This window comes from Orycteropus afer, unplaced genomic scaffold (genome assembly GCF_000298275.1).
Source record: "Orycteropus afer afer isolate SDZICR_OR568_19922 unplaced genomic scaffold, OryAfe1.0 scaffold00008, whole genome shotgun sequence".
Classification (NCBI taxonomy): domain Eukaryota; kingdom Metazoa; phylum Chordata; class Mammalia; order Tubulidentata; family Orycteropodidae; genus Orycteropus; species Orycteropus afer.
This window is the reverse complement of record NW_006921595.1, coordinates 5,628,594-5,654,644: the sequence shown is the minus strand read 5'-3', so window position 1 is coordinate 5,654,644 and position 26,051 is coordinate 5,628,594. Positions and strand designations below refer to the sequence as shown.

At 39.4% G+C, this 26,051-nt stretch overlaps 2 protein-coding genes across 2 annotated transcripts in view; one reads left to right on the top strand and one right to left on the bottom strand.

Moving 5' to 3' along the window:
• Positions 1 to 26,051, top strand: part of CREB5 (cAMP responsive element binding protein 5) — a 444,981-nt gene that overhangs the window by 215,792 nt on the left and 203,138 nt on the right. The window lies entirely within an intron of this gene.
• On the bottom strand, positions 17,742 to 18,317 carry LOC103200963 (interferon lambda-1-like). Its single transcript, XM_007945560.1, has one exon. The coding sequence runs from the start codon at positions 18,315 to 18,317 to the stop codon at positions 17,742 to 17,744; it is 576 nt and encodes a 191-aa protein (XP_007943751.1).

The window sequence follows — 26,051 nt, the reverse complement described above, 5'->3', positions numbered from 1 at the left end:
GTCGTCAGAGAGGACTTCTCTGCCCACCCACTCTCAAATTAGTCAGCCTGTGACTCCCTTTGTGACATCACTCTTAATTTTTCTTCATAGTATTTATCATGTTCTGAAACAGTGTTGTGTACTCCTTTGTTTATCATCTGCCTTCACCAGTAAAATGTAAGCACCATGAGTTATGGATGCTTATCTGTCCTGTTCACCTTGGGTCCCCAGTTAGTTTTTAGAATAGTGTCTGTCATGTAACAGATACTCAATAACAAAATAAGTGACTATTGTAATAGATCAAATTATAATAACTAGAAATAATACTTCCATAGTGCTCATCATGTCCCAGGCACTATACCAAGCATTTTTAATATATCCATTTATTTAGTCATTATAAATAAATCATATTTAATCATGCAGTGACACAAATATGATTCCTATTTATAAATGAGTAAAAACTAAGGCACAGAGAAATTAAATAATTTTCCCAAAGTCACACAGCTAATAAGTACCAGAATTAGGATTCACATTTAGAACCTGCACTTTTATCCACTTCATTAATACTGCATAGAATATGTTTCCAAAAATATATATTTGCAATACCAAAACAAACAAAACTTTTTAAACCAAAATTGTCTTCCACAAATGAGAAGCTTGATCAATTTAACCAAAGGATTCAATTTTGTGTCTGTATTTGTGCATGTGCATGTGTAAAGAAATTGGACGTTGTGAATATGCTCTTGGTAAATATTCTGAACTTCTCTGCTTCTGCTACTCCCTTCATCTTAAAGCTACTTAAATATTTCTGAGAATTATATAAAAGAAAGTGAAAGAACTTCCCTTTGAAAAGCAGATCTCAGGATGATTCGAATGCATTATTTTTTAATAGAGTTGTTCTCTGAACAGATACCATTTCTACCCTATGTAGGATGCTCACAGAGTGTTCAAGCCAAGCTGAGGATGGTAAGCCCTGAATCTACTGGGCATCCTTTCAATTTGCTGACCACTTTGTGTATGGTTGGTTCTGGAATTAACATTAGGACCAGTGGTAGTGGTGGGCTGTGTTGTATGGGGAGTATGAATGTGTGGGTTTTGTGAGCTTCTCCAAAATAATAAAGCCAGAGGCAGGCAGCCTGTCATCATTCTTTGGGTTCCCTTGGTCCCACATCTTTAGATCTGAAAGATAATGATCTAGCCTGTCTCCAGTCATTGGACAGCACAAATTCTGTGCTGCCTATAAAATGAGACAGAATCTCTAAATCACTGTTATCTGAAGCCAGGAGTCTGGCTCTTAAATGTAAGAGTGAATAGAAAATCGATGAGTCTGAAACTTTAGCCTGTCTTCTTGGCTATCTGATAAGATTCCCAGAACAAAAAGTAAAATGAAGGTAATTGATAACAATTTTAAGCCTCATCTTTTTTCTCAGATGTTGCCAGTGCTTTTGTAAGTGTGATCTTGGCATTTCCCATTACAGCCTTCTAAGACGGCAGGCAAATTCCCACATGAACTTCATGAATAGTGAGTGACCAGCAGCTCCTAGCTCCAAAGGACTTTTTAAAAAATCATTTTCACCCAAAACATTAGTCACGTCATTTTCTTTTCAGAACAGTTGACCAGATAAATGTATAACCCACTACCCACTGCCATTGGGTCAATTCCAACTCATAGCAGCACTATAGGACAGTGCAGAACTGCTCCATAGAGTTTCCAAGCCTGTAAATCCTTATGGAAGCAGACTGCCTCATCTTTCTTCTTCAGAGCGGCTGATGGATTCAAACAGCCAACCTTTTGGTTAGCAGCGAAATGCTTTAACCCTTGTGCCATCAGAGCTCCTTAGATAAATTCATACTCGTTAATTAAATTGAACTGATATTTTTTTAATGGAAAGGTCAAAAAGATCTCCAGATATCCCCATGAGGTGCTTCAATCTCTCCTTAAGGGATGGTATTTTAAAGTATCTATTTTTACTTCATGTTGACAATTTTTATTTAAAAATTATTATGAGTTACACATCACAGTACTCCATTTTCATCATAACATTCACTTGCTTAAAAATTTTTGATGGCCCCCATTTCTTGTTGCCTGATTTCTAAGGGCCTCACAAGCTCTCCCCTTACCCTCACTTATTTCTTAGTGCTCAGACTAGTTGTTCTCAGTGCCTCACATCTGGAGCTTCAATCATGTCATTCTTTTCTCTGTCTTCCAAAGGCTACAACCTCCCTACCCACCCTTCAGACTCTCCCTTCTTTCCTGAAGTTTCTAGATCTGATTTACCTTCCTTTCAGATTCTCAAAGGAATTCCGTTTGTATCTTTAATGTTCTCATTTAATTTTATACTTTCATTTGTTTTTCATGTTTTATTAATGTTACCATTGCCTTTTCAAGGAGATATAAACAGCTTGTGGGCAGAGCACTTACATCTTCAGAATACACTTGCCTTCAAGTTAGAAAACACACACACAAACGTTTATTGTTCTCATGTAACAAAAGCATTGGAGGTGGGCAACCCAAGGCTGCCAACTTAAGGTTGTTATCAGAGAAACAGGCTCTTTCCATCTTCCTGCTCTGCTGTCCTTCATGTGTGGCTTTTCTCATAGTTGCAAAGTGACTGTTGCACCTCCTGGCATCATGTCTGCATTCCAGGAAGAAAAATAAAAAAGCCCAAGAGTTTTTGTTTAGTTAGAATTTATTTATGAGTATATATTCCAGACAGTTTCACTTACATTTACTTTATCAGAATTATGTCACATGCTTCTAATTAATAGAGAAGCTGCAATTTCAAGCACCTTATCTTCCAGCTTCTACAACAGAGAAAGGCAAGCGAGAATGGTTGCAATATCTGTCAAGAGAGTCCACCGAGAGTATCTGTCAGAGGGCCAACTCTTATATACTAAATAGATCATTGATATTGCTAATATTTCATATTACCAATATGATGCACCTATAACTGATTGATTTTTTATTTCGTCATTATTTCTGTATTGTACCTTACATCCATTTCTTCTAGTCTTTAATTATTTCTCCTGCATTTAGAGATGGAGCCATGGTTCTGGAAGAGGTGGTGGTGGTGGTCAGTTAGTACTAGTAACAACTAACATTTATTAGTTATTTACTACATCTCAGGCACTGGTTACAGTTGCAATGGAGTTAATTCTGACTCAGGGCAACCTCATGTGTGTCAGAGTAGAACTGTGCTCCAGACGGTTGTCAATGGCTGATTTTTCAGAAGTGGATTACCAGCCATTTCTTCCAAAGCACCTCTGGATGGATTCAAACCTCTAACTTTTTGGTTAGCAGCTGAGATCATTAACCATTTGCACTACCCAGAGACTCCAATGCCAGGCACTAGGTTAAGAAATTAAAGTGTATTGAAATCAGTAGACCAATCTTGAGGGATCCTGCAGTCTTTTTTCTCTATCATTATGAAAAGAAAGTTTCTAGAATGTGTGTCTCAGTTAGCAAGCTGCAGAAGCAAGATATGTTAGCCAATTTTAGTCAAATAATATGAAAAGTATTTTTTCATACTTCTCCCATACATATATGTGTGTATGTATTTAAATTCACAGTTGCTTATTTTGGGGCCTACCTATTTCAGGTTTCTACGCCACTAGGTCTTGGCTGATTTTTTTTTTTTTTTTTAATTCATTCATATTGTTTTCTGGGCTCAGTCACATTTCGGAATGGCTTGTGCCAGCTGACATGGTGCCCCCCAAGCTCTTGGCAGCTCACCTGAGCATTCTCAATTGCTCTTGAGCCATGCCGTTGTTGCACATAGCTCAGACCTGGGAGCCAAGCTTTTGGAAGAGATGAATAAAGCATGTCCAGCAACTTGTCAGCTGAGTGTGCCAAAAGAATCAAATAAAATCAACAAATTGTTACTGAGGAACAAAATCATAGGATTGCAGAATTGCATGAAAACTTAGAGATCATATGTCCCAATTCCCTCATTATAAAAAAGTTTAATATACTTTTTAAAATATTTTCCTATTTTATTTTCTTTTTGACAAGCAAAGACATCCAGCCCATATCCCTCATTTAACAAAAGAGGAAAACAAAAGGGCAAGATCACACAGCTAGTGGCTAGAAGCCATGTTTGGGTTCCTTGCTCCTGCCCATCCTCCTTTGGGGGACCCTATCTAAGGGTATCTGCTGGTCATTTCCTTTTCAAACCAGTTGAACAGGTAAATGCATACTCATGAATTAAATTAAGTTGGTATTTTATAATGGAAAGGGCAATGAGAGAGGGAGGATGAAGGATACAGAGGAGTAATAGTAATAACTTTCATGTGTGGAATGTGTTTAGAGAATGTTCACACATGATCGTCATAACTATGGCAGGAGCTTGGCAAGGATTATTAATACCATGTTACTGATGATTTTATCGCTGTTCCTCCTCTTGCAAATCTGCCCCTCCTTCTGTTTCCTTGCCTCAGTGAAGGCACCACCATATACCGAGTCAGTTGTGTTTTTTTCTGTGTAGTGCTTACTTCAGCTATAATAAAATGATGTATTTATATAATTGTTTGTTTAATGTCTCCTCCCCTAGACTGTAAACTCCATGATGATGGTATTCAGCCTGCCCGTTTTATCCTCAGTTATTCACTGAATGAACAAATAAATCGCCAGTCATCCCAGGTTCTTTCCTTTCCAGCATAACCTCCAACTGGAAAGTTTGTGTTCTGTATAATTTTTACGTACTTGGACTATCTCACATGAGTTCCTTCCTCTTCATCCTCCTGTAACTACTTAGTTCAGGCCCTTATCATCCATTTCTAGTCTCCTAAGTGGTCTTTCATTTCCAGCCTCCAACCTGCTGCAGCTAGTTATTTTTCTCAATTGCAAATTTGATCAGGTGATGCTTCCCAGCTTAGAAAACATCCAACTTCAATAGTGCCCTAAGGCTTTCATGGACTCATTCCATCAGTCAAGAAATAGTTCTTAAGAGGCTGCCATTTGCTGTGTACTGTACGGAGGAGCTTTCCATGTAGAGATCTATGTAATAGTTTACTCTTAAGGAGCTTACAGATAGTGAGGAAGACAGATAATAACCAAGTATAAAATTGACACACTAGATAGAGTGATAGACTGAAACATACCAATGATCATGAAGATGGCACAGGACCAGGCAGCCATTTGTTCTGTTGAATATAATGTCACTGTGAGTTAGAGCAGAGTTGATGGCAACTAGCATCCACAATAATAATACTTAAATATGGAATTACAACTTGTAACCACTGTCAATAGGAAGGAAACAAATGGGGTGCTATACAGAAACTAACGGGAAAGGGCAAAAAAGGAAGGAGAAGGAAATGAGTTCTAAGGAGTAGGTGAGAAAGACTTTTTGAAGAAGTGACATTTCAGATGAGACCCCAAAGATGAGAAAGAGCTGGCCATGTGAAGGTGCAAGAGAGGAAAGCATTTTGTACAAAGGGAGCAACGGGTGAAGTCCCTTTGATGGGAATGAGCTTGCATTGTTTAGTGTGTGAAATGAGGCTGTTACCATAGATGATACCTTATTCTTTTTAGCTCTATAATTTAATCACTTAGTAGCCTAGGTTTAAATGTAAAATATTGAGTGATTCACAGTTTTTATTTTTACTGTGTCACTATTATTTTCCAGCAACAGTTGGTGAATGGTTTGAGCAAGGAAAATGAGCAGATCCAAGGTCTGGGAATGAAAGGGAATTCAAAAAGCTCAGTGCTTCAAACTACATGATCTTATCAATTTGTAGCTTGACATCTTCTTTGGTCACTTAGTATCTAAGTCTTTTGGAATCTTCATTATAAGCGTCATTAACCATAGGGACTCCTTCCCTGGTGTAAACGTTGATTTATAATGTTTAATTCATGGTCTTTCCTGGATTTTTCCAGGGGTTACCACATTTCCAGGCTGTGTGCTGGATGCATGGGGTCCTGTAATGTATATCAGCAAAAATATCGACTAAGAACCTATAATATGTAGCAATCACTACAGTGACAGTGAAGAAAACCTTGGCCCTAGCCTTCATTCAAATTGCTATCATGAAGAAAGAGACCAGACACATCTGTATATTAATGCAGAGCTAGTTTCTAGGAGGATATACATATTCTTTCTCTTAAATAAGAGAGGATACTGATGCAATTGACATTATTACAACTTGTGTTCATAATAATGCACTCCATGTGCCTTTAGCTATTAGTCTATTTTATATAAGAAAAACCTGAGATTGAGAATCAGCAAATGATTTTTTGAACTCACATAGCAAATCAGAGAACAAAACTTGGACATTTTATGTCTCCTCTGAAAATATAGTTAGGTCAGAAGTAGAGAATACTTTGCATACTCTTTCCCAAATTCCACAGATGTAAAATGTCTGTAGCCATCGTCTGTTTGTTTCTGCCCTGATTATTGTGTGAAAGTAAAATGTATTTGAAATACATTTTTGCTATATGTCAAAAATATTTTTAAATAGCATATACTGAGTTAAGAATGTGCAATGCTTATACTTAGGCCCTCATATTGCCATAATTTCTCTGGGCCAATGTGACAATAAATGATTCAGCATAGTGATTTCAATTCCTCTCCTTAGTCATGGGTCTTGAAACTCAATTGTGGTCTCATAAGTTCTTGGCCCCGGTCCTACTTTTGCTTAGCAACTTCAGCATTTTCTAGAATAGGTCTGAAATTCGGGTGCAAACATTGATCTCTTCATGAAACAAATCAGAACAACACATAAAACAAAAATCCTTTAAACAAATGTGCTATGCTAAACTGGCAACAGATACTTCTTAACTCTAGACAAGGGACTCAGCATTTTTGGTAGCCTTAATGTTTGTATCCCAAGACACAAGAGGTAGAAAACTAAGAAACAGAAATATGCACTTTTGTAGTATTTGTTATATTCTATCTCAACAATGCACGTATTTTCTTTCTCAAAAATGGACACTGAACTATACATTCAAATTCAATAAGAGAAATACTTATTTCAGTTTCTCATAGTACATAAGTAAATTGAACAAAGCAGCCATAGTGGCTTGCTGTTTCAGCTCTTCACTAAAACTTGAGTAACTCAGTCTTCACGTTAAACTTGAACTCCAAAACCACACAGTCTTTTTTATGGTCATTGAGAGCAGATGACCAGGAATCCTTAAGTCATGTCTTATCAGCTATGCAGAAAAACCAAGTGTTCTGCTAAGTTTGAATTGGGACTAGCAAGAGTTTGTTATAAACTAGGTTCCTTTGTCACTTACAAGCATTTCAATGCCAAGGCCAGCAGTGGTGCTGTGGAGTCAAAATAGACACCCATAAATCCTGCTGGAGACCACAGGAACTCACAACTTGTCGTGTTTGTGGTTTTCCATACACCCACTCCTGCAAAAACTTTACAGCATGCACATTCACATGAATCAGTTGGACATAAAAGACTATTAATCCCTTAGTGTGTGAGGAGTATAATCCTCTTGTATTTTTCATTCCTTTCCACTCTGAATAAAATATGGGCTGGGCAGCCTGCCGGTCTGGGAAGAATTTGGTTGAAAAATGTTACCTTTAGTGATTACCCATGTTAGAGCATTGTAGGCAAGTGAACGTGCCTGTCTCCGTTCTCCAGTGTATACCACCAAGACCTTCACTCTCAGCTCAGCCGCAAACAGTGAAGTTCTAGATAATAAATCAAGAGTCTGAGCTACAAAGCCTAATTCTCCACCCAGGCTGCACATTAAAAAATGTGATGAACATGTTTCCGTTTTTACTGTGATCTCAGTGACAACAATTTTGAGGTAGGTTTGACTTTGATCACACATGGAATAAAAGAATGTGAAAACACACTGTGATGGTAGTAAAAAGTTTACCAAATATCTTTCAAAACATCACAGCAATAACAATTTCAACAACAACTATCTTTAATTGCAGATATATGGCTGTTCCTTTTAATATTTGAAGAAAGTGGCTTATTTCATATTATTTCTATTAAGTGACTCTGTGTAACAAAAATTAGAATAAAGAAAAGTTAGATGAAGATTTGTTGTTGTTGTTGTTATGTGCCGTCGAGTCAAACCCGACTCATAGCGACCCCTCCTTGGGTTTCCGAGGCAGTATCACTACGGAAATAGGATTGCCCAACCTTCCTTCCGAGGAGTGGCTGGTGGGTTTGAACCACCAGCTGTCTGGTTAGCAGGCAAGTGTCTTAGCCACTATACTACCAGAGCTCCCCCCTAGATGAAGATAGCATTCCTATATTTTGTAGTCATCATAAGAAAGAACTATGGAAGTAGCTTTCATACAATAAGTTCTATAATTAGAATGGTAACCAAATATGGGCTGACCACATGCTGAAAGAAAATGAGCCTTGAAATTGAATGTGGGAGAGTGACAGGACAAAGGTGTTAAATTAAATACCTCCTGCAAATGCACAAAACTAACATGTCTCCCTTCTTCAAGCTGATGATTTCTACCTGGTTCCCAAAGCAAGGGCCCCTTCCCCAGTGTACTGAGAGAAGATTACTTCCTCACCTTCAGTTCATTGGTCATTGAGACAATGTAGCCTTGAGAAAGAATTTTAATATCTAGTTCTGATTTTTCCTCAGAGACTCACTGGCAATAATTTAAAGTCAAGTCCTAGTTCCAAGGATGTTTTGCTGCTTGTCCTGATTATAAACCTTTAGCTTTTTCCATATCCCTGATGAGTGTCATCCTGAGAGACATGACCCAAAACTCCCCTTCCCCTCCATATCAAGTCAGGGGCCTACATTTCATTGTTAAGAGATGCTTCATTCTGTCCTTCAAGAATACCTATGGGAGTACCATTTTCCTGGGAGATGACAACCTTAGGGAACCGGGGACTCGATGTTCAGTAAATTCTGAGGTAACAATCTAGAAGCTGAGTTTGAAGGGCAACAAGCCTCCATCAGGAGATGGATGGAGAAAATATCTTTGAATTATGGAAGATGGGGCTAAAATTTCAAAGAGGAAAGCATGGAACTTGGAAATAATGGAATCAGATGGGACTCTTGGACATTTTATTATTCAGATGAAACTAGAACCCAAAGGAGTTTAGTGATTTCCCCAAACTCACATAGCAACTTTGTGGTGGGCCAGAACCAGTGCACAGGTCTCTTGACTTCAAACCCAAACTCTTTCCACTTTGCCAGAGGGGACTTCCTTTAGGCATGGCAAGAATGGAGGGAAGGCATTTATTTCTAGAGAGAAAAGAAATGATCTGAGTCCTCTACATTTCTAGCTACATTCAGGAGAAAAAGTAATTGTGAGTTAGACTAAAATAAGGGAAGATTTTATATATCCAGTTCTATGAGGAGTAATGTCACCTCTTCTTCCTTATCCCGGATAAAATATGCCGAGTCCTTCAGGATTTCTATTTTGTTCCTTATTTCCTGCGTCTCTCATCTCCGGGTCCTATGTCATTAGTTTTTATGATGGGCCATGGAAAAGAGAAATATATACACAGCAAACACATCTGCCCATTGGGTAAAAAGAAAAGCATGTGTGTGCATGTATTCTTATGTGTGCTTTCCCATAATGGGGAGCAAGTTAGGGAGAAGCATTGAAATTAATGAGTTCTCCCACAAATAGCTGGGTACAACATGACCTTAATTCAACACAGCAATTGTATAGGAACCCCAAATTAGAATCTTCATTGTTCTTTGTTGCGTTTTAAGTTCAACATCAACTTTTTTTTTGCTATAAAAAAATAAATCTGAAAACAATAAGTCTTGTTCATTGACATAAACCGGCTGTTGGTTCCTTGTGGGACCTATGCTGATAAAAACCAGGGAAAAACTATTTTATTTGCAATGTAAAGAATTTTAGCCTGTGGAGATTTTTTAGTTCAACAGCCGTAAAGGTAGGGACAGCAACCAAATACTGTAAACTGTTAAAATCTGTATCCCCCACCCTCACCCTTCTCCCAGTCCCAAGAGGCATAATTAAAACTCCAGAAAGTGAGAAGCTGTTACTAATACTAACATAACTATTTGGTGCAACAGAATCATGCATTTACCAACTTCATTTTACTTCATTTTTTTAATAGTGTAAGCTGAACTTTATTTTGCTATTTCACATACAAAGGCCTTTTCTGCATGTAAGGGTCTTAATATGATTTGCCAATAGGCTTGTTAATATTTGTCAAAGACTAAATATATTGGCCTGAAATGGGACAATACTTATTAGAGTCACTATGTACACTTCAGATGTGAACTTCACCCCTTCTTCTGAAAACATTTAAATTGATCTCTCATACATTAGTGTCTTAGTTCTCCAGAGGAGCAAAAGTAGTGAAGCTAATATATACATACATACAGAGAGAGAGAGAGAGAGAGAGAAGTTTATTTCAAGAAAATAGCTCACACAGATGTGGAGGCTGGCAAGTCCCAAATCTGTGGGTCAGGCACCAGGCTGGAAGCTTCTCCTGATTCTCGTGGTTTCAGGGGTTGACAAACTCAAAATTGACAGGTCAAATGACAGGCTGCTGGCTCACGGAGCTGTGGAAGCTGGAGAAACCCAAAATCTGCAAGTCAGGTGTCAAGCTGCTCACTCACGTCCCAAGAACCAGAGGTCAGAGGATGATGAGTCAGAGGCAGAATCCACGAGCTTTGCCGGAACACACATATATATTGAATGTAGGCCACACCTCCAAGGAAACTCCAGTTTCAACTGATTGGCTGCTCACATCAGATCACAAAATGGAAGATAATTACATTATATCAAGCAAACTACTGAAAATTATGACCTAGACAAGTTGACACATAACCTTAACCATTACAGTCCAACCCTTGTCAATTTAGCACCTGTACATATCTCCTTAATGAACTAGTCTCATTTTCATCTTATATTTTGTAATAAGTAATATAAGGGAGAGAAGAAAACAAAAATATTTGATACACAGATAGATAGATTAGATATATATCAACAATGTATTTTGATACAGCACACATACACGCAAAACAAAACAGGGAAGAAATACTAAAAACAATTACAGTCCTCATTCCTGCATGTGGCTAAAGCTGATATTTGGAATACCTTCTTCCACCACCCATTGTTTATTTCCTTTATCCTCAGCTGGTTGTGGTTCTTTGCCTGGTGAGGTGATCCAAATCTCCCTTCCTGAAGGGCCTGGGCCATTACTTGTTGCTGTTATGTGCCATTAGTAGTCATGTTGTAATTAGGTTGGTGTAGTTTTCCTCTGGCTTTAATCACAGGCCATGGTAGTACTAAGAGATGTCCTAAGGGATCTCTGATATTCCACATGTTCTTCTTTACCTCCATTATGTAGTGTCAATCCAGTTTCCCCTTGGACCAGTCACACCAGCCAATATGGTAACTCTCTTTTTTGCCTGTTGATCGAGAAGCATGAGGAGTTCAAAGTGGCCAGGTGGTATTCTTAACATCCAGTTCAATGGAATCAGTGTTGTGTCTCCTTGTGGGAGCATTCCTCCTACTGGTACAAAGATTTCTAAGCCCGCAGAACATGGAGTCATGGGGACAGGAAGAAAAAATAAGTGTGAGTGGGTCACTAGGAGTAATAGTGAATGATGCCACTCCCATTTCCATCCCTTAATTCATGAACTTATGAATCTTGGCTGTGGGAGAAACAACATTACATATTGTATGCTAGTTTAGAGAATATGCAGCCTCCTGGAGAACACTGCCCCATCCCTGCAAGGCATTGCCACTTAAATGTGGAACCATAATTGTGTGTTTAGAAGGTCATTCCATCATTATATCAACCCAGCTGTTTCAGGACGATAGTAAGACCAGTGAATTCCATGAGCATAGGCCCACTGTCACACTTCATTTACCATGAAATGAGTCCCTTGATCCCAGATAACACTGTGTAGGATACCATTATGGTGGATAAAACATTCTATAAATCATATGATAGTAGTTTTGGCAGAAGCATTGTGTGCAGGAAAAGCAAATCTATATGCAGAGTAAATGTCTGCCCCGGTAAGAACAAAACACTGCCCTTTACATTATGGAAGTGGTCCAATGTAATCAACATGCCACCAGGTTACTGACTGATCACCCCTAGGAATGGTTCCAGATCAGGGACTTAGTGTGGGTCTCTGCTGCTGACAGATTATGCACTCAACAGTGGCTGTAGCCATGTTCACCTTGGTGACTGAAAGTCTGAGTTGCTTAGCCCATGCATAACCTCCATCCCTGCTACCATGGCCACTTTATTCATGCTCCCCTTGGACAATGGCAGGAGTGGCTGGGGAAAGAGACTAAATGGTATTCAGAGAACATGTCATCACTTGACTGCTAAAATTCTCCTCTGCCAAGGTCACCGTTTGGTGAGCCTTCACGTGAGACACAAATATCTTCACTTTTCTTTGCTTTTTCAGAGAAGTTGATCTACATGTCTCTTCCCCATACTTCCTTTTCCAATTATGTTCCTTCCAAGTCCCTGAACATCCAGCTAAACCATTGGCCATAGCCCATGAATCAGTATGCAATTATACGTCTGACCATCTCTCCTTCCAAGCAAAATGAACAACTAGGTGCACTATTCAAAGTTCTGCCCAGTGGGAGGAGGATTTCCTTTCATCACTATCCTTCAGGGAGGTCCCAGAAAGGGGCTACAGTGCTGGCATTGTCCACTTCCAAGTGGTGCCTGCATAGGATGCAGAACAATTTGTACACCAAGCACAAATTTTCTTTTCCTCAATTGATGGTAATAGGTGCTCCATCAGACCATAGGTGCAAATAAGGAGAAGGAAGGTAATATGACAGGAGTGGGGACCATAGGCATTTGGGCTACTTCTTCATGTAACTTACTTGTGCCTTCAGGTCCTGCTCAAGCCTGATCTTGTATATACCAATTCTATTTAATAATAGAGTGCTGCTGTGCATGCACTTTATGACTCTTTATGACTCTTTGGGTCAGATGCCAGTTCATGATGGGCAGCTCAGTCCTTATAGTGACTTGGTGTCCATGATTAAGTGTTCAGTCTCTAGTAAGGTACAATAACAAGCTAAAAGCTGTTTCTCAAAAATAGAGTAGGACCTGCAAAGGATGGAAGAGCTTTGCTTCAAAATCCCAAAGGTTTATACTATGATTCACCAATAAGAGCCTGAGAAAGACTCCAAACAACATCTCTGTCTGCCAGTGACACTTCAAGCACCATGGTATCAATTGGATTGTATGGCCAAAGTGGCAGAGAAGCTTGCATGGCATCTTGAACCTTGTCAGAAGAACAGAGCCTTCTCTTGTTCTGGCCCCGATCAAAACTAGCCACTTTTCAAGTCACTTGATAAATAATAGGCTCCTGAGGTCAGACCATGGAGGTGATAGCCATGTCAGCTGAAGACAGACTGCTTCTGGTGTTCCTTTGAAATGGGGATTGAGAAAAAGGCATTGGCTGGCTTGATAGCTGCATACCCAGGTACCAGAAAAAGTATTAATTTGCTAAAGCAGTGAAGCCAAATCTGGTATAGCAGCTGCAATTGGAGTTACCATCTGGTTAAGTTTACTATAATCCACTGTCATTCTCCAAGATCCGTCTATTTTTTGCACAGGCCAAATAAGTGGGATGAATTGGGATATGGTGCGAATCACTACCCCTGTGCCCTTTAAATCCTTGGTGGCACTGATCTCTGCAATCCCTCCAGGTATGCAATATTGCTTTTGATTTACTCTTTTCACTAGCACTTCTAATGGCTTCTACTTGTCTTTTCCTACCATAATAGCCCTTACTCCACATATCAGGGATCCATTGTGGGGGTTCTGCTAGTGACTGAGTATGTCTGTTCCAATTATGCATTCTGGAACTGGAGAAATCACTACAGGATGTGTTTAGGGACCCACTGGATGCACTGTGAGACTGACCTGAGCTAAGAGTCCAGTAACAACCTGACCTCCATATGCGCCAACTCTGACTTGTAGGCCACTGTAATGTTCTGGTTCTCATGGAATTAGTGTCATTTCAGAGCCAGTGTCCAGTAATACCCCCCAAATCTGATTATTTCCATTTCCCCAGTGAACTGTCACTCTTGTAAAAGGTTATTGATCTCTTTAAGGAAGGCTGGGAGAGAATTAACTGAATCAATTTTGGGCAATCTAGTAGGATCCTTTCTCAAGAGGACCCAACTTCCCTTCATTCAGTGTGTTGTGAGTCTGAAAACTGGCTCAAGTCTGGGAATTGCGTGAGGGGCTCTGACTCTCTATTTGGGTGATTCAAGTTAGACTGACTAATTAGTTAGACCTAGAATTGTTCTGCTTGTACAAATCAAGTAAATATTTAGAAGATTTCCCATCTGTTTCATTCCTAGCTACATCATGACTAAGTAGCCAATGCCATAACTCCATATGAATAAGACTATTCTGATTACTGCTTTAAGTCTGATTACTGCGTTAAGTCTGCTGTTCATTATGATAACCACTCCCACCTTGTCTTTGGCAATGAAGTGCCCCACCAATTGGATTGGGTGTCTTAATTCAGTTAGGGAAGCTCCCACTATCAAATCTGACTCATAAAATATCAATCATAGCAGTCTTTTAAGGCTGCTGGTGCTCCTTTCACAAATTTGTTTCTCACTGTTGTGGTAAAAAGTATGTCCTCAGAGCTCCATGGGTGGGCCTGTGGGCCCAACCTGATAAATTCACTCTAACATGCCATTTTCCCTAAGTCTTTGCATACTTTCTTCTACAATATTCCAAAGAAAGTCTAGCATTTCAACTTGATTTAGTGTAGGACACCACTTAATCCATGCTTCAGTGAACAAACCAAATAAACTATTACATCTTTTTCTAACCTCTTGAGCAGAAATATTAAATGAAAGATCTGTGCTTAGTGGACCCATATCAATAAACTGAGACTGATACAACTTTATATTCCTTACACCATTATTCCACATCTTAACAGTCATTGCCACATATTCCCCAAGTTTCTGTTTGCATATATTAGAAAAATCAAGCAGTTGTTTTGTGTAGCATACTTCTTTCTGTGTCACACTTTGTACTTCACTTTTTGGTGCTTTCTGAGACTTAGTCTAGGTTTTGGTCTAGAAGAAAGAGCATTGATGGCACACTTCTTGGTTGTTAACCAAAAGGTTGATGATTTGAACTCACTAGCTGTTCTGCGGGAGAAAGATGTGGCAGTCTGTTTCTGTAAAGATTTCGGCCTTGTAAACCCTATAGGACAATTCTACTCTGTCCTGCAGGGTCACTCTGAATCAGCATTGAGTCAACAACAATCAGTTACAAAGTCTAGAAGCAAAAAGGGTTGTGGGGTGGGTCCTGGGGACATTCAACAATGTATTGCAAAGCATCTGCCTTAGGTAATATCCCAGGCAATGCCCCAGGTGCCACCCCAGGAAATATCTAACAGACTCTTCAGCCACAGCTGGGTTAATCTCATCATATGGGCATGAAAGGGACAATGGTTTTACTAAGGAGGGTGGCTTATCAGACAAAGATGGAGTAATCTCTTCAGGTAGGAGTAAGAAAGATAGTTCTCTTGGCAGGAGTAATTCAGTGGAATTGAGGGGCTCAGTGTCCCCAGCTTTCTGATTACTGCCTGTGTGTCCCTATCTAAGTTTAAGGATCCCATTCCTTCGCAATCAATGCCTCCACTTTAACTTCAGACACTATTCAAGGCTGGAAATTCAATTAGTATTATAATTCATCCACTCTTTTGGTAAGACTCTAGGTTTAGTTTTTGGCAATATCAGCTCTGTTGTTGCAAGAAAAGAAGGCTTTTTTTCAGAGCTTGAGTGGCAACTTTCAGGTCTTTTATGCAGTGCTTGAATTGTAACCCTGAAGCTCTGAGCTCAACTCTTCCTTTCGCCACTTTGTCTAGTGAATGCAGGATCAACCAACTAGCTTCTTTATATTTCACAGTTTGACAGAAATCCTTAAAGGCATCAAATACACAATCTCCCATGGCCTTGCTTGTCAAAAATATTTGATCAGATGCTGGTGATATTTTATGTATTTCTACTGCCACCTCACACCATGGATTAGGAGTGCCCTTTTCCTTACTGGAATTAAAGTCACCAGTGTATTTAAGTGTACTCTGAGTTGAGAACCAATTCAGAAAACTCATCCTTAAGATTTTGTTCCTCTAGAATCACTCTTGGCACCAAATACCTCAGGCTGGGTTCTCTAGAGGAGAAAAATCAGTAAAGCATAGATAAAGATATAGATACAGTTACAGAGATAGAGATATAAGAGAGACAGAGAGAGATTTATTTCAAGCAAAGAGTTCACACAGTTGTGGAGGCTTGCAAGTCTTAAATTTGTAGGTCAGCCATCAGGCTGAGGACTTCTCTGACTCACGTGGTTGCAGGGGCTGATGAACCCAAAACTGGTAAATCAGATGGCAGGCTGTTGGGTCATAGGCCTGCAGGAGCTGGCAAAGCCCAAAGTCCACAGGTCAGATGGCAACCTGCTGGCTTACATCTCAAGAACTGGGATTTGAGGATGATGAGTCAGAAGCAGGATTGAGGTAGGTAGGGCACACTTTGCCAGAACATCCATATATATTTGATATAGGCCACACTCCCAAGGAAATTCCTCTCTCAACTGATTGGCTCTGCTCACATCACATCACAAAATGGAAAATAGTTACATCACATCTGCTAAACCACTGAGAGTCATGGCCTAGCTATTTTGAAACAGAACGTAAACCATCACATTTAGCCTCACCCTTAACAATTAACTTTGTTAACTTTGTTAAGAATTCTGTTAAGGAAGAGATATGTATTCCTAATTGACTAAACCATCCTTTATGGGTTTTTGCATGCAATCAGAATAAAGATGGGACCAGATGTAAATGTGCATACATAGTAACTAGCATTTTTGTTAAGGCAGATGAAAGCAAGAATATCTAAACCTTGGCCCAGATTATGTACAGATCGTGTTCAAGATTTGCCAGAAAAAGAGAAGAGGGGGTGGTGGTGGATAGTAAGCCTTCATTTTCACATTACTGCACTACCACTACTATTGAGGGATGGGCTTCCTTCCTTCTTACACACACATAAACACACACAAATATACCCTGATAGGCTCCAAAGTTCTGACATCTAATGAGGAAGCCTATTTTCCCAAGATTAAATTCTCAGTTATCAGACTTTGAAGGATTACAGTGGTACCTGGGCTATAAACCTCATGACTGTTTACTCTCACTGAATTTATGTAATAATGTGAGTATATCTTAAAATCAATCAGCAGAATCATCTGTCCTTAAAATCAGCCATCCAAGGAAATTCAAAAAACATTTGCAAATTTCCAAAGGAAAATTCTCAATTTTAGGATATACTTGTCAAAAGTCACAGAAAGGCTGGAGTATATGGGTCAGATTTCTAGTTGTTTTTATGTGTTTGGCTATGGAACATAGTTCTACCCTGACACATATGAGAAGTCAACTAAATGGCAACTGGTTGGTTTATATGTTTGTCGTTTCTCTTCTGTTACAAACTGGCTGGAATGGAACATTCCATTCACTGTTCACTAGTAGTGTCCACCCTCTTCCCATAGTGACCTTTTCTCCCCACACCCACTCCCACACATTCCCTCTAAGTTGATTGGACCTATGTGAACTTAGAAAGTTTAATGGACTCCTTTTTTTTTTTCTTTCTGCTTCTCGCATTTATTTATGCATATTGTACAAAAGTAGAAAAAGAAACATTTTTATGGGTCATAGTAGGGCTACAGCTTCATAAATAAGGGTAGGGGCAGGAAATAAATTAAGGCAGGAATGGAGTTTGGTGCATGAATAAAATCTGAGGTCTTAGGTGGGCTGGGGGTTGGTCCAGTTCTCAGACACACTGGTCTCCACTCACAACACACTTCAGGTCCCGTGCAAGGAGGCGGAAGAGGTTGAACGTGACAGAGGCCTCCAGGCAGCTTTGGGATTCCTTCTTGGGGGCCTCCCGGAGCCGGTGCAGCCATCGGTGGAGGCGGCCCCGAGGCCTGAGGCCTGCTGTGGGCTGAGCTGGGACACAGGCCTGAAGTTCAGAGTGGATGTAGCGCAGTGTGTGAAGGGGCTGGTCCAGGATGTCCCCCAGCGTCGTGTTGGCCACAGCCTCCAGAACACTCAGCGTCAGGGCCAGCTCAGCCTTCAAGGCCACAGGGCGCTCCCATACCTGAAGCTCCCTCAGGTTCCAGGTGCTGGGGAAGAGATGAGAGCTGCAGCTCCAGGGCTTCAGCAAGAGTGACTCTTCCAACGCATCCTTGGCCTTTTTGAAGGCGTCCAGCTCTCGTGGCGATAGAGACTTGAACCTGCCAATGTGGCAGCCCCTCCTGATTGTGGTGTGTTTGGAAGTGAAGATAGGGCTTGCTCCAGCCAAGCCCAGCACCATGGTCACAAGCATCACGGCCTGTGTTGCAGCCATGGCCAAAGAGCAACTGCCTCCCTGGCTGCATGGCTCTGCTTTTTAGCTGGGCTGGATGGGCAATCCTGGTTGATGTGTGCAAAGTGAAAAAGCAAAAGGAAATTGGAATCTCCATCTCAAGTGATGGAGGTATAAATGGGTGGGGCCAATTACTGAGCAGTGGTGTGCTCACAGGTGTGGGTGGGGCCATGTGAGCCTGTGCCCAGAAGGAAAGAGAAACTGAAATTCAATCCCAGCAGAGAGCCTTGTTTTGGAGAAGTCCCTTTTTATTTATTTATTTTTATTTTTGCATTGCCCCCTCCCCTCCCCTCCTACCCCTGGTAACCAACAAAGAAAGTTTCCTTCCATATATAAACCTTTCCTTGCCTAATTAAGTCTTTTATATCGGTGTTTGTCTGTAAAAGTGTAATAGGTTGTTGTGGAAGTAAACGAAGTAATACACATAATGACACTGGAAAGTAACTCGCACTTAGTAAGAATTTAAGAAAACAATCATCGTTGTCATCATCAGTAGTTTGAGCTAGAAGCAAATCTGTACAAGAAAGCATCCCATATAATGTAGCATGCTGTGTTGGGATAAGGGTGTTATGGCAGAAGTGTCTCAGGCACAATCTTGGAACAATAGTGGCTGATAATCATTCTTCAGAAGGTAGAAACCCTTTCATGAATGCCTTTCCCTCAGGCTTTCTGATATAACATCAGAGAAAGTGTTTCCAGCATTAACAGTGGGAATTTCAGGTTATTCAGATGCAAACCCATTTTGGGGAGGCAGACTTTATCATTAAAATTGATTCCCTTTATGTCAAAAACATAACTCAATCTAGAAACATGAACCTTTCCTCTGGCCTCCATCATTCCATCCAGGATACAAACTAGGAAACAGAGGAATTGTGAATGAACATGGGGGTATGAGATCAAGGAATTTAAAAAGTGTGTTTCAATTAAAAAATCTGTTGGTAGATATTGTTATCTGCTGCCTTGCCAGCTCCAACTCATGGCGACCCCATGTATGACAGAACGAAACATTGCCTGGTCCTACTAGATATGATTGATAGCTAAAAAGAAAAGAGAAAAACCAGAAGGATTCTAATGCATCTATGTGCATCTACATTTTTTTTAGCTGTTAAAGCTAAAAAGGCCTGCTGGCCCTCAATATTAGATTTTTTTTTTTTCCAAAAAGCTAGTTAGTTTTATCCTACCAATATCAGTTTCTATCACTTTCCCAAGATTGCTCTTCCTTGTGAGTGATGGCCAGTTACACTTAGCACACAGAATCCAGTGTTTATGGTTCTTATGGCAAAGACACAAGAAGAGTCTTGGCTGGAGACCATTCCAGAAGTCCATGGCCAACTCTTGGTTTTCAGGTGGAAGATCTCCAGTGCCATTTTCAGGATAAGAATATCTAGATTAAGTTCTGCATCTACCCCAGTTGCTGTTCCTCTTGACTAATAGCCTTCAGATGAGTAGTAGTCAGTGTAGAAGATGAAGCCATGAAAATGGGGACAGCTTTAGAAATAAGTTTCTCATCTTATCCTACCCAGTATGGATCCCTTGATTTGTTGTTGTTAGTTGCCATTGAGTTGGCCCTGACTCTTGGTGACCTTAGTGTTACAGAGTCACTGTCGTTGAGTAAGATCCAATTCATAGCAACCCCTCTTTGGGTTTCTGAGGCGGTATCACTGTGGAAGTAGATTGCCAATCTTCCTTCTGAGGAGTGCCTGGTGGGTTTGAACCACCAGCCTTCTGGTTGGCAGTCAAATGCCTTCGGCACTACACTACAGAGTAGAACTGTTCTATAGAATTTTCTTGCCTGTAATCTTTATGGAAACAGTTTGATAGGCCTTTCTTCTGCAGTGCCACTGAATGGGTTAGAATCTCTAAACTTTGTTCTTGTTGTTGTTATATGCTGTCGAGTCGGACCCGACTCATAGCGACCCCTCCTTGGGTTTCTGAGGCAGTATCACTATGGAAGTAGATTGCCCAACCTTCCTTCCGAGGAGTGGCTGGTGGGTTTGAACACCAGCATTCTGGTTAGCAGTCAAGTGCCTTGGGCACTGTGCTACCAGAGCTCCTTCTCTAAACTTTAGGTTAGTTGTTGTTGTGAGGTAGTGTTGAGTAAATTTGTGTCTCATAGTTTCCCCATGTAATAGAAAATAGAACTGCAGCATAGGGTTTTCCAGGCTGTCATCTTTATGGAAGCAGATTGCCAAGTCTTTCTTCCACAAAGCTGCTGTGTAGATTGGAACTGCCAATCGTTCAGCTAGCAACTGAGCACTTAACCATTGTGCCACTGGTTCTCAATGTTATAATAATTAGTACTGTGAAAAATCCTAATTACCTCTGAATTTTCATAAAGGAGAATTGACTTTCAGGTAGTAAATGTGATCTCTCTGGATTTGAGCATAAAAATCTAAGGTTGTTCTGTTCTTGGTGATTTCAACTCCTGTCGGGAAAGTGGTTAAATGTCTGGTTTGCTTTTGGGTTTTGGATAGAGCTTGTTGGTACCGTGGTATGAAACTATACCCAATTAGAGTGAGTTTTTTTTTAATCCCAGAACTTGTGTTATGCATAGTATGGCACTTCTATAAGTGCCTGAGCTTATGTAGGTTATAAAATATTAAAATATTCTATGAGAGAATATTCAGCCTTTCACCTTATATTATGATTGTAGATTTTTGTTTTTCTGAATAATCAGAAGAAAACAAAATGGCACCCAACTAGTGTTTCTGTGATGCTAATATATACCAGGAAATTGTTTGAACCCCCAATCTTCTGGTTAGCAGTCAAATGCCTTAGGCACCACACCACTAGAACTCCTTAATATATAACCAGGAGATAGGCAGATGTACAAAATGAGGCTTCTTCTGTTTAGAGAAAAATATCTTTGCTGGGGAGTTAGGAAAACCTAAAATTACCCCTTCAAAGAGAAATCCTCACAAGGCTGTTTTTCTGTGAGCAAGTTTTTTAATCTAGCGAGTGCAAGAAAACTGAGAGGAAGGGAAAAAGTAAAACATCAGTCACACCTCTCCATGACTCCCAGTTGCTGTTGTCTCCTTAAATATTTTGAAGTAATCATTTGAGGTGATACTTATTTTATCTTTCAAAACCATCCCTACTTGTACAGACTCTGGTAGCACTGTATTAACGATGCAAAAGGCCATTCTCTGAGTGGCTTTGGATCAGTATTAGTTCATGTGTTTTGAAGAGAGATAACACCAGTAACCATGATAGCATTAATTGAGGATAACAGAGAACAAAGCTTTTAAATTTAGAAGAAAGAGATCTTTCAGAGAGAAAGGAATGGTTTTGAAATGGAAACCAAAAGGGCAAGTTTGAAATACCATTAAAAATTTGAAATACCATTAAAAATTTGAAATATGTTCTCTTTATGTTCTTCTCTTTTTGTGGGTTGAAATAACCTTTGTGCAAGTGAAATTTTTTATTTGTACAGCTACACTGTTTATTTTGCACTTAATAGTGATTGTAAATTTTCTAAAAAGTCCTTCTTAATACAACACCAATGGCAATACTAACAATATCCTTTTCATCTTGGTTTATTTCTTTGAATGAAAACTAGTTTAATCTATAAACATTGCTCATAGAATGTGGAAATAACACAGGAGGTAACATGAGTGACACATTAGTTGATGTTCTTTTGGTGAAACTAAAAACTCAGTCCTCTTAAGCAGAAAAGGGCAATTTATTGAAAGGATGTTTGGTCTCCTAGAATTAGCCTGAGACCAGAGACAATCAACCCTATAAAATGGGCAAAGAATAGAGCAGCTCCAGATGGCCTAGAAAGCTTGTAGGAGTCTAACTGGGACACCATTTCACTGCCACTGGCCATGACCACCATTGCTACTGGACACCATCACAACCACGACACCAAATGAATTCAGTCTGTCCTTTCTTGGCCTCACTCTAGATGGGTCATCTGATTGGCCATACCTGCATCACATGCTCTTCTAAGAACTAATTCAAAAGGAATTCCCTAAAAGGAGGAAGGCAGGTTGGATGCCAGATAACCGAAAAACAAACAAACAAACCAAAATAGTTGCTTTCAAGTACATTGTGACCCATGGTGACCCCATGAGTGTCAGAGAAAAACTGTGCTCCATAGTTTTCAGTGGCTGATTTTTCACAAGTAGTTTGCTAGGCTTTCTTCTAAGGTGCCTCTAGTTGAACTTGAGCCTTTAACCTTTTCATAAGCAGTCAAGTGCATTAACTGTTGGTTTGCACCACCCAGGAACTCTGGTTACTGGATACCTCCCTAAATTGATATATAAGTATCATAGGTGGTTTGATTGAAATTACTATGATAATTCTGGTGGCTTAGTGCCTAAGGCACCAGCCACTCCTCGGAAGGAAGGTTGGGCAATCCTACTTCCGTAGTGATACTGCCTTGGAAACCCAAGAGGGGTCGCTATGAGTCGGGGCTGACTCGCCGGCACATAACAACAACAACAACAGTGCCTAAGGCATTTGACTGCTAACAAGAAGGCTGGTGGTTCAAATCCTACAGCCACTCCTCGGAAGGAAGATTGGGCAATCTACTTCCGTAGTGATACTGCCTCGGGAACCCAAGGAGGGGTCGCTACGAGTCGGATCCGACTCAATGGCAATGTGTTTGGTTTTTGGTTTTTAAACATGAGAGATACATCCCACCCTATTATTAGATGGTAATACTTTCTAATACTAACACATTGTTGTTGTTGTTGTTGTTGTTGTTTTATGCCGTTGAGTCAGCTCCCACTCATAGCGATCCCTCCTTGGGTTGCTGAGGCAGTATCACTATGGAAGTAGATTGCCCGACCTTCTTTCCGAGGAGTGGCTGTTGGGTTTGAACCGCCAGCCTTCTGGTTAGCAATCAAGTGCCTTAGACACTATGCTACCAGAGATCCTAACACATTGTTAGGACCTGTAATTTTAAAAATCTGCTGTTTCATTCTGGAGCTCTAAAGAACTAGGTTTCCCAAGATAATTCTTCATAGATATAAGTAAATGAAAAGAATTGAGATCCATATATGCCTTGCCCTCCTATTTTTTCAACTTCATCCACTAAAACTTGCACTGTCCACTAAAACTTTCTGCAAGGATGGAAATGTGGCTGTTGGACATTGAAATGTGACTAGTGTGACTCAAGGGCTAGATTTCATTTTGTATTTTATCTAATTCTACTGAATTTTAATTTAAAAATAAATGTTGCTGTTGTTGCTAGCTGCCATTGAGTTGGTTCTGACTCATAGTGACCCCACGTATGACAGAACAAAACATTACCCAGCCTTGCGCCATCCTCACTTGTTCCTGTGCTTGTTTCCTCACGTGTTGTTGCAGCCACAGTGTCAATCACTCTCATTGAAGGTCTTCCTCTTTTTCACTGACCATCTTCATTACCAACCATGATATCCTTTAGAATTGACTCAATGGCAACCAACAGTGACATTTGTCCCAATATATGCTTATGGTTGTTGTTATATTTGATATTTATATTAAATCTTTCAAAAATTCTGTGACCAGAATAAAGAAGTGAAAAGAAGTAATGTTTATTAAATACCTTCTCTGTGCTAGGTGCTGACTTGGGTATTTCAGACACATCCATGTTCTTTTGAGCAAGGTATTGGGTCATACATATTATTAGTAAATTTTATCTACTTACAGCCACCAAATGGGCCAGCTGATCTGCTCATTTTTGCTGTCTTCATAAGCAGTATTGATTGCCTTGGTCAAATCAATTGTGTGCCATTTTCCTTTACACAATATTTGGTTGCCTGAACTGATTGCTTCAGCCAGGCTGTAGCCATTCTGTTTCAATCACGTAAATCCAGATAGTCTCAAATCCTTTAAGTGAAATGCTAAAACATCAAAATGTCAGGCTCCTAAGAATTAGCCTAGTGCATTTAACCCCCATAGAAAATTAATGTTAAGCTTAGTAGGAAGCAAATCATTAGAAGGTTATTTTGTTAAATAATGTAAAATCAATCAGAAATTTCTAGAACACATCTTTCTTAAAAACAAAGGAAAAAGAGGCTTATCAGTTGTTTTCCAAAGAATATTTAGTAGCAGATGGCTCTTTATATCTCAAATAGAATTGTCTTTTTTAGAAAAGAGAAAATAATTATCTCTGCATATTGGATGTAGACATACTGGACTGAAGTTTTCTGATATGTTTTCTTGATTCACATAAAGGTGGGAAAAGTCTGTGGCTAGAAAAGCATAGTGTCATGAGTACTGGGAACAAAACCCCTTTTACAGGTTATTTTCAGGAGTGGCAGCAGTCCAAAGTTGGCAGTGGTGCTAACAGGGAAGAATGGGAATATAAAGACAGTTCATTGCTGGAGGATATGGTTTTGTTTTTACTATTTTAGTTTTCAATTAGTAGGAAAAGCATGGTTGCACTTCTTAGCAAATTAACCCATAATATATATATGTGTGTATATATATATATATATATATACACACATATATATATGTCTTTCAACAAATATACTTAGCATGTGCCAGGTAAATTTTATTGAAAACCACAGCAGTGACTGGAGGCCAATTTAGTACACTACTACTGTTGATGTATTTGCAGGCTGTGGTAGAGACTATACTCAAAATAAGTCTCTATTGGGGTTGATGGGGAGAGAAAGTGTTCATGGTAAATGTATCTTGAAAAGTACCCACATCCTGTGTATAATGAATGTCGGAGCAGCTTATGTGTAGCAACATATAGAGAGTAAACCCTAAAGAAATTGGAAACACAAGCTTAGAATGACTTTTGGAACTTTGTATTTTTGTTTCAACTTTCCCTGTTCTTCTTTCATCCACCAGGCACTTAACTTTCTTTCTTCTTATCAAAGCATACCTATTCAAAATGTGCATTTCATCATTAACTGTGCAGGTTACATTTGAAGTAGAAATTTATGGTTTTTTATTCTAAATGTTATACTTGACTCTTGTGCTTTCACTATTTCAAACTTTTGTAAGTCCACTGTTCTGAGTGGTATAGTAGGGAAAGCACGTAAATTACATATAAAAAACCCACTGCTATTGAGTTAATTCTAACTCAGTGATCCTTTAGGATGGAGTAGGACTGCTGCATAGGGTTTCCAAGGCTATGAACCTTCATGGAAGCAAACTGACTACCTCATCTTTCTCCTGTGGAGAGGCTGGTGTGTTTGAACCACTGATCTTTTAGTTAGCAGGCTGATGCTTTAACCACCATGCCACCAGAGCTCCTCATAGTAGGTATAGATGGGAATTAAAAGAACATATTGTAATTGTGGCTTTTCTAATTTCTATCTATCTGAGCCTCAGTTTCCTCATTTGTAAAACAGAATAATAATACTTATCTACTTTTGTTTTGTAGTTAAAAGTGAAAGATACTGTTATTATTATGCAAATTGGGTTAAATAACGAAATTATACGTTTTGGTTGTGGAGTAAATCTCTTGTTTCCAAGATGACTAATAAACAAGTTTATTTTTAGGTAAAACTTGTAGAAAGACATATTTCAGAACTTATATTAATTTTTTATATCTAATATTTTAAATTAATGACTTTTTTATTCACAATATTAGTTATTGCAGTTAGAATAACAGGGTAGCATTTTATGATATTAATTGTTAATGTGAAAGCTCATGTTTCTAAATTACTTTAAAGCTATTATTGTTGTTAGGGCAATTTCAGCCCGTAGAGACTCCATTTACAACAAAACGAAACACTGCTTGGTCTCGCACCATCCTCACAATCA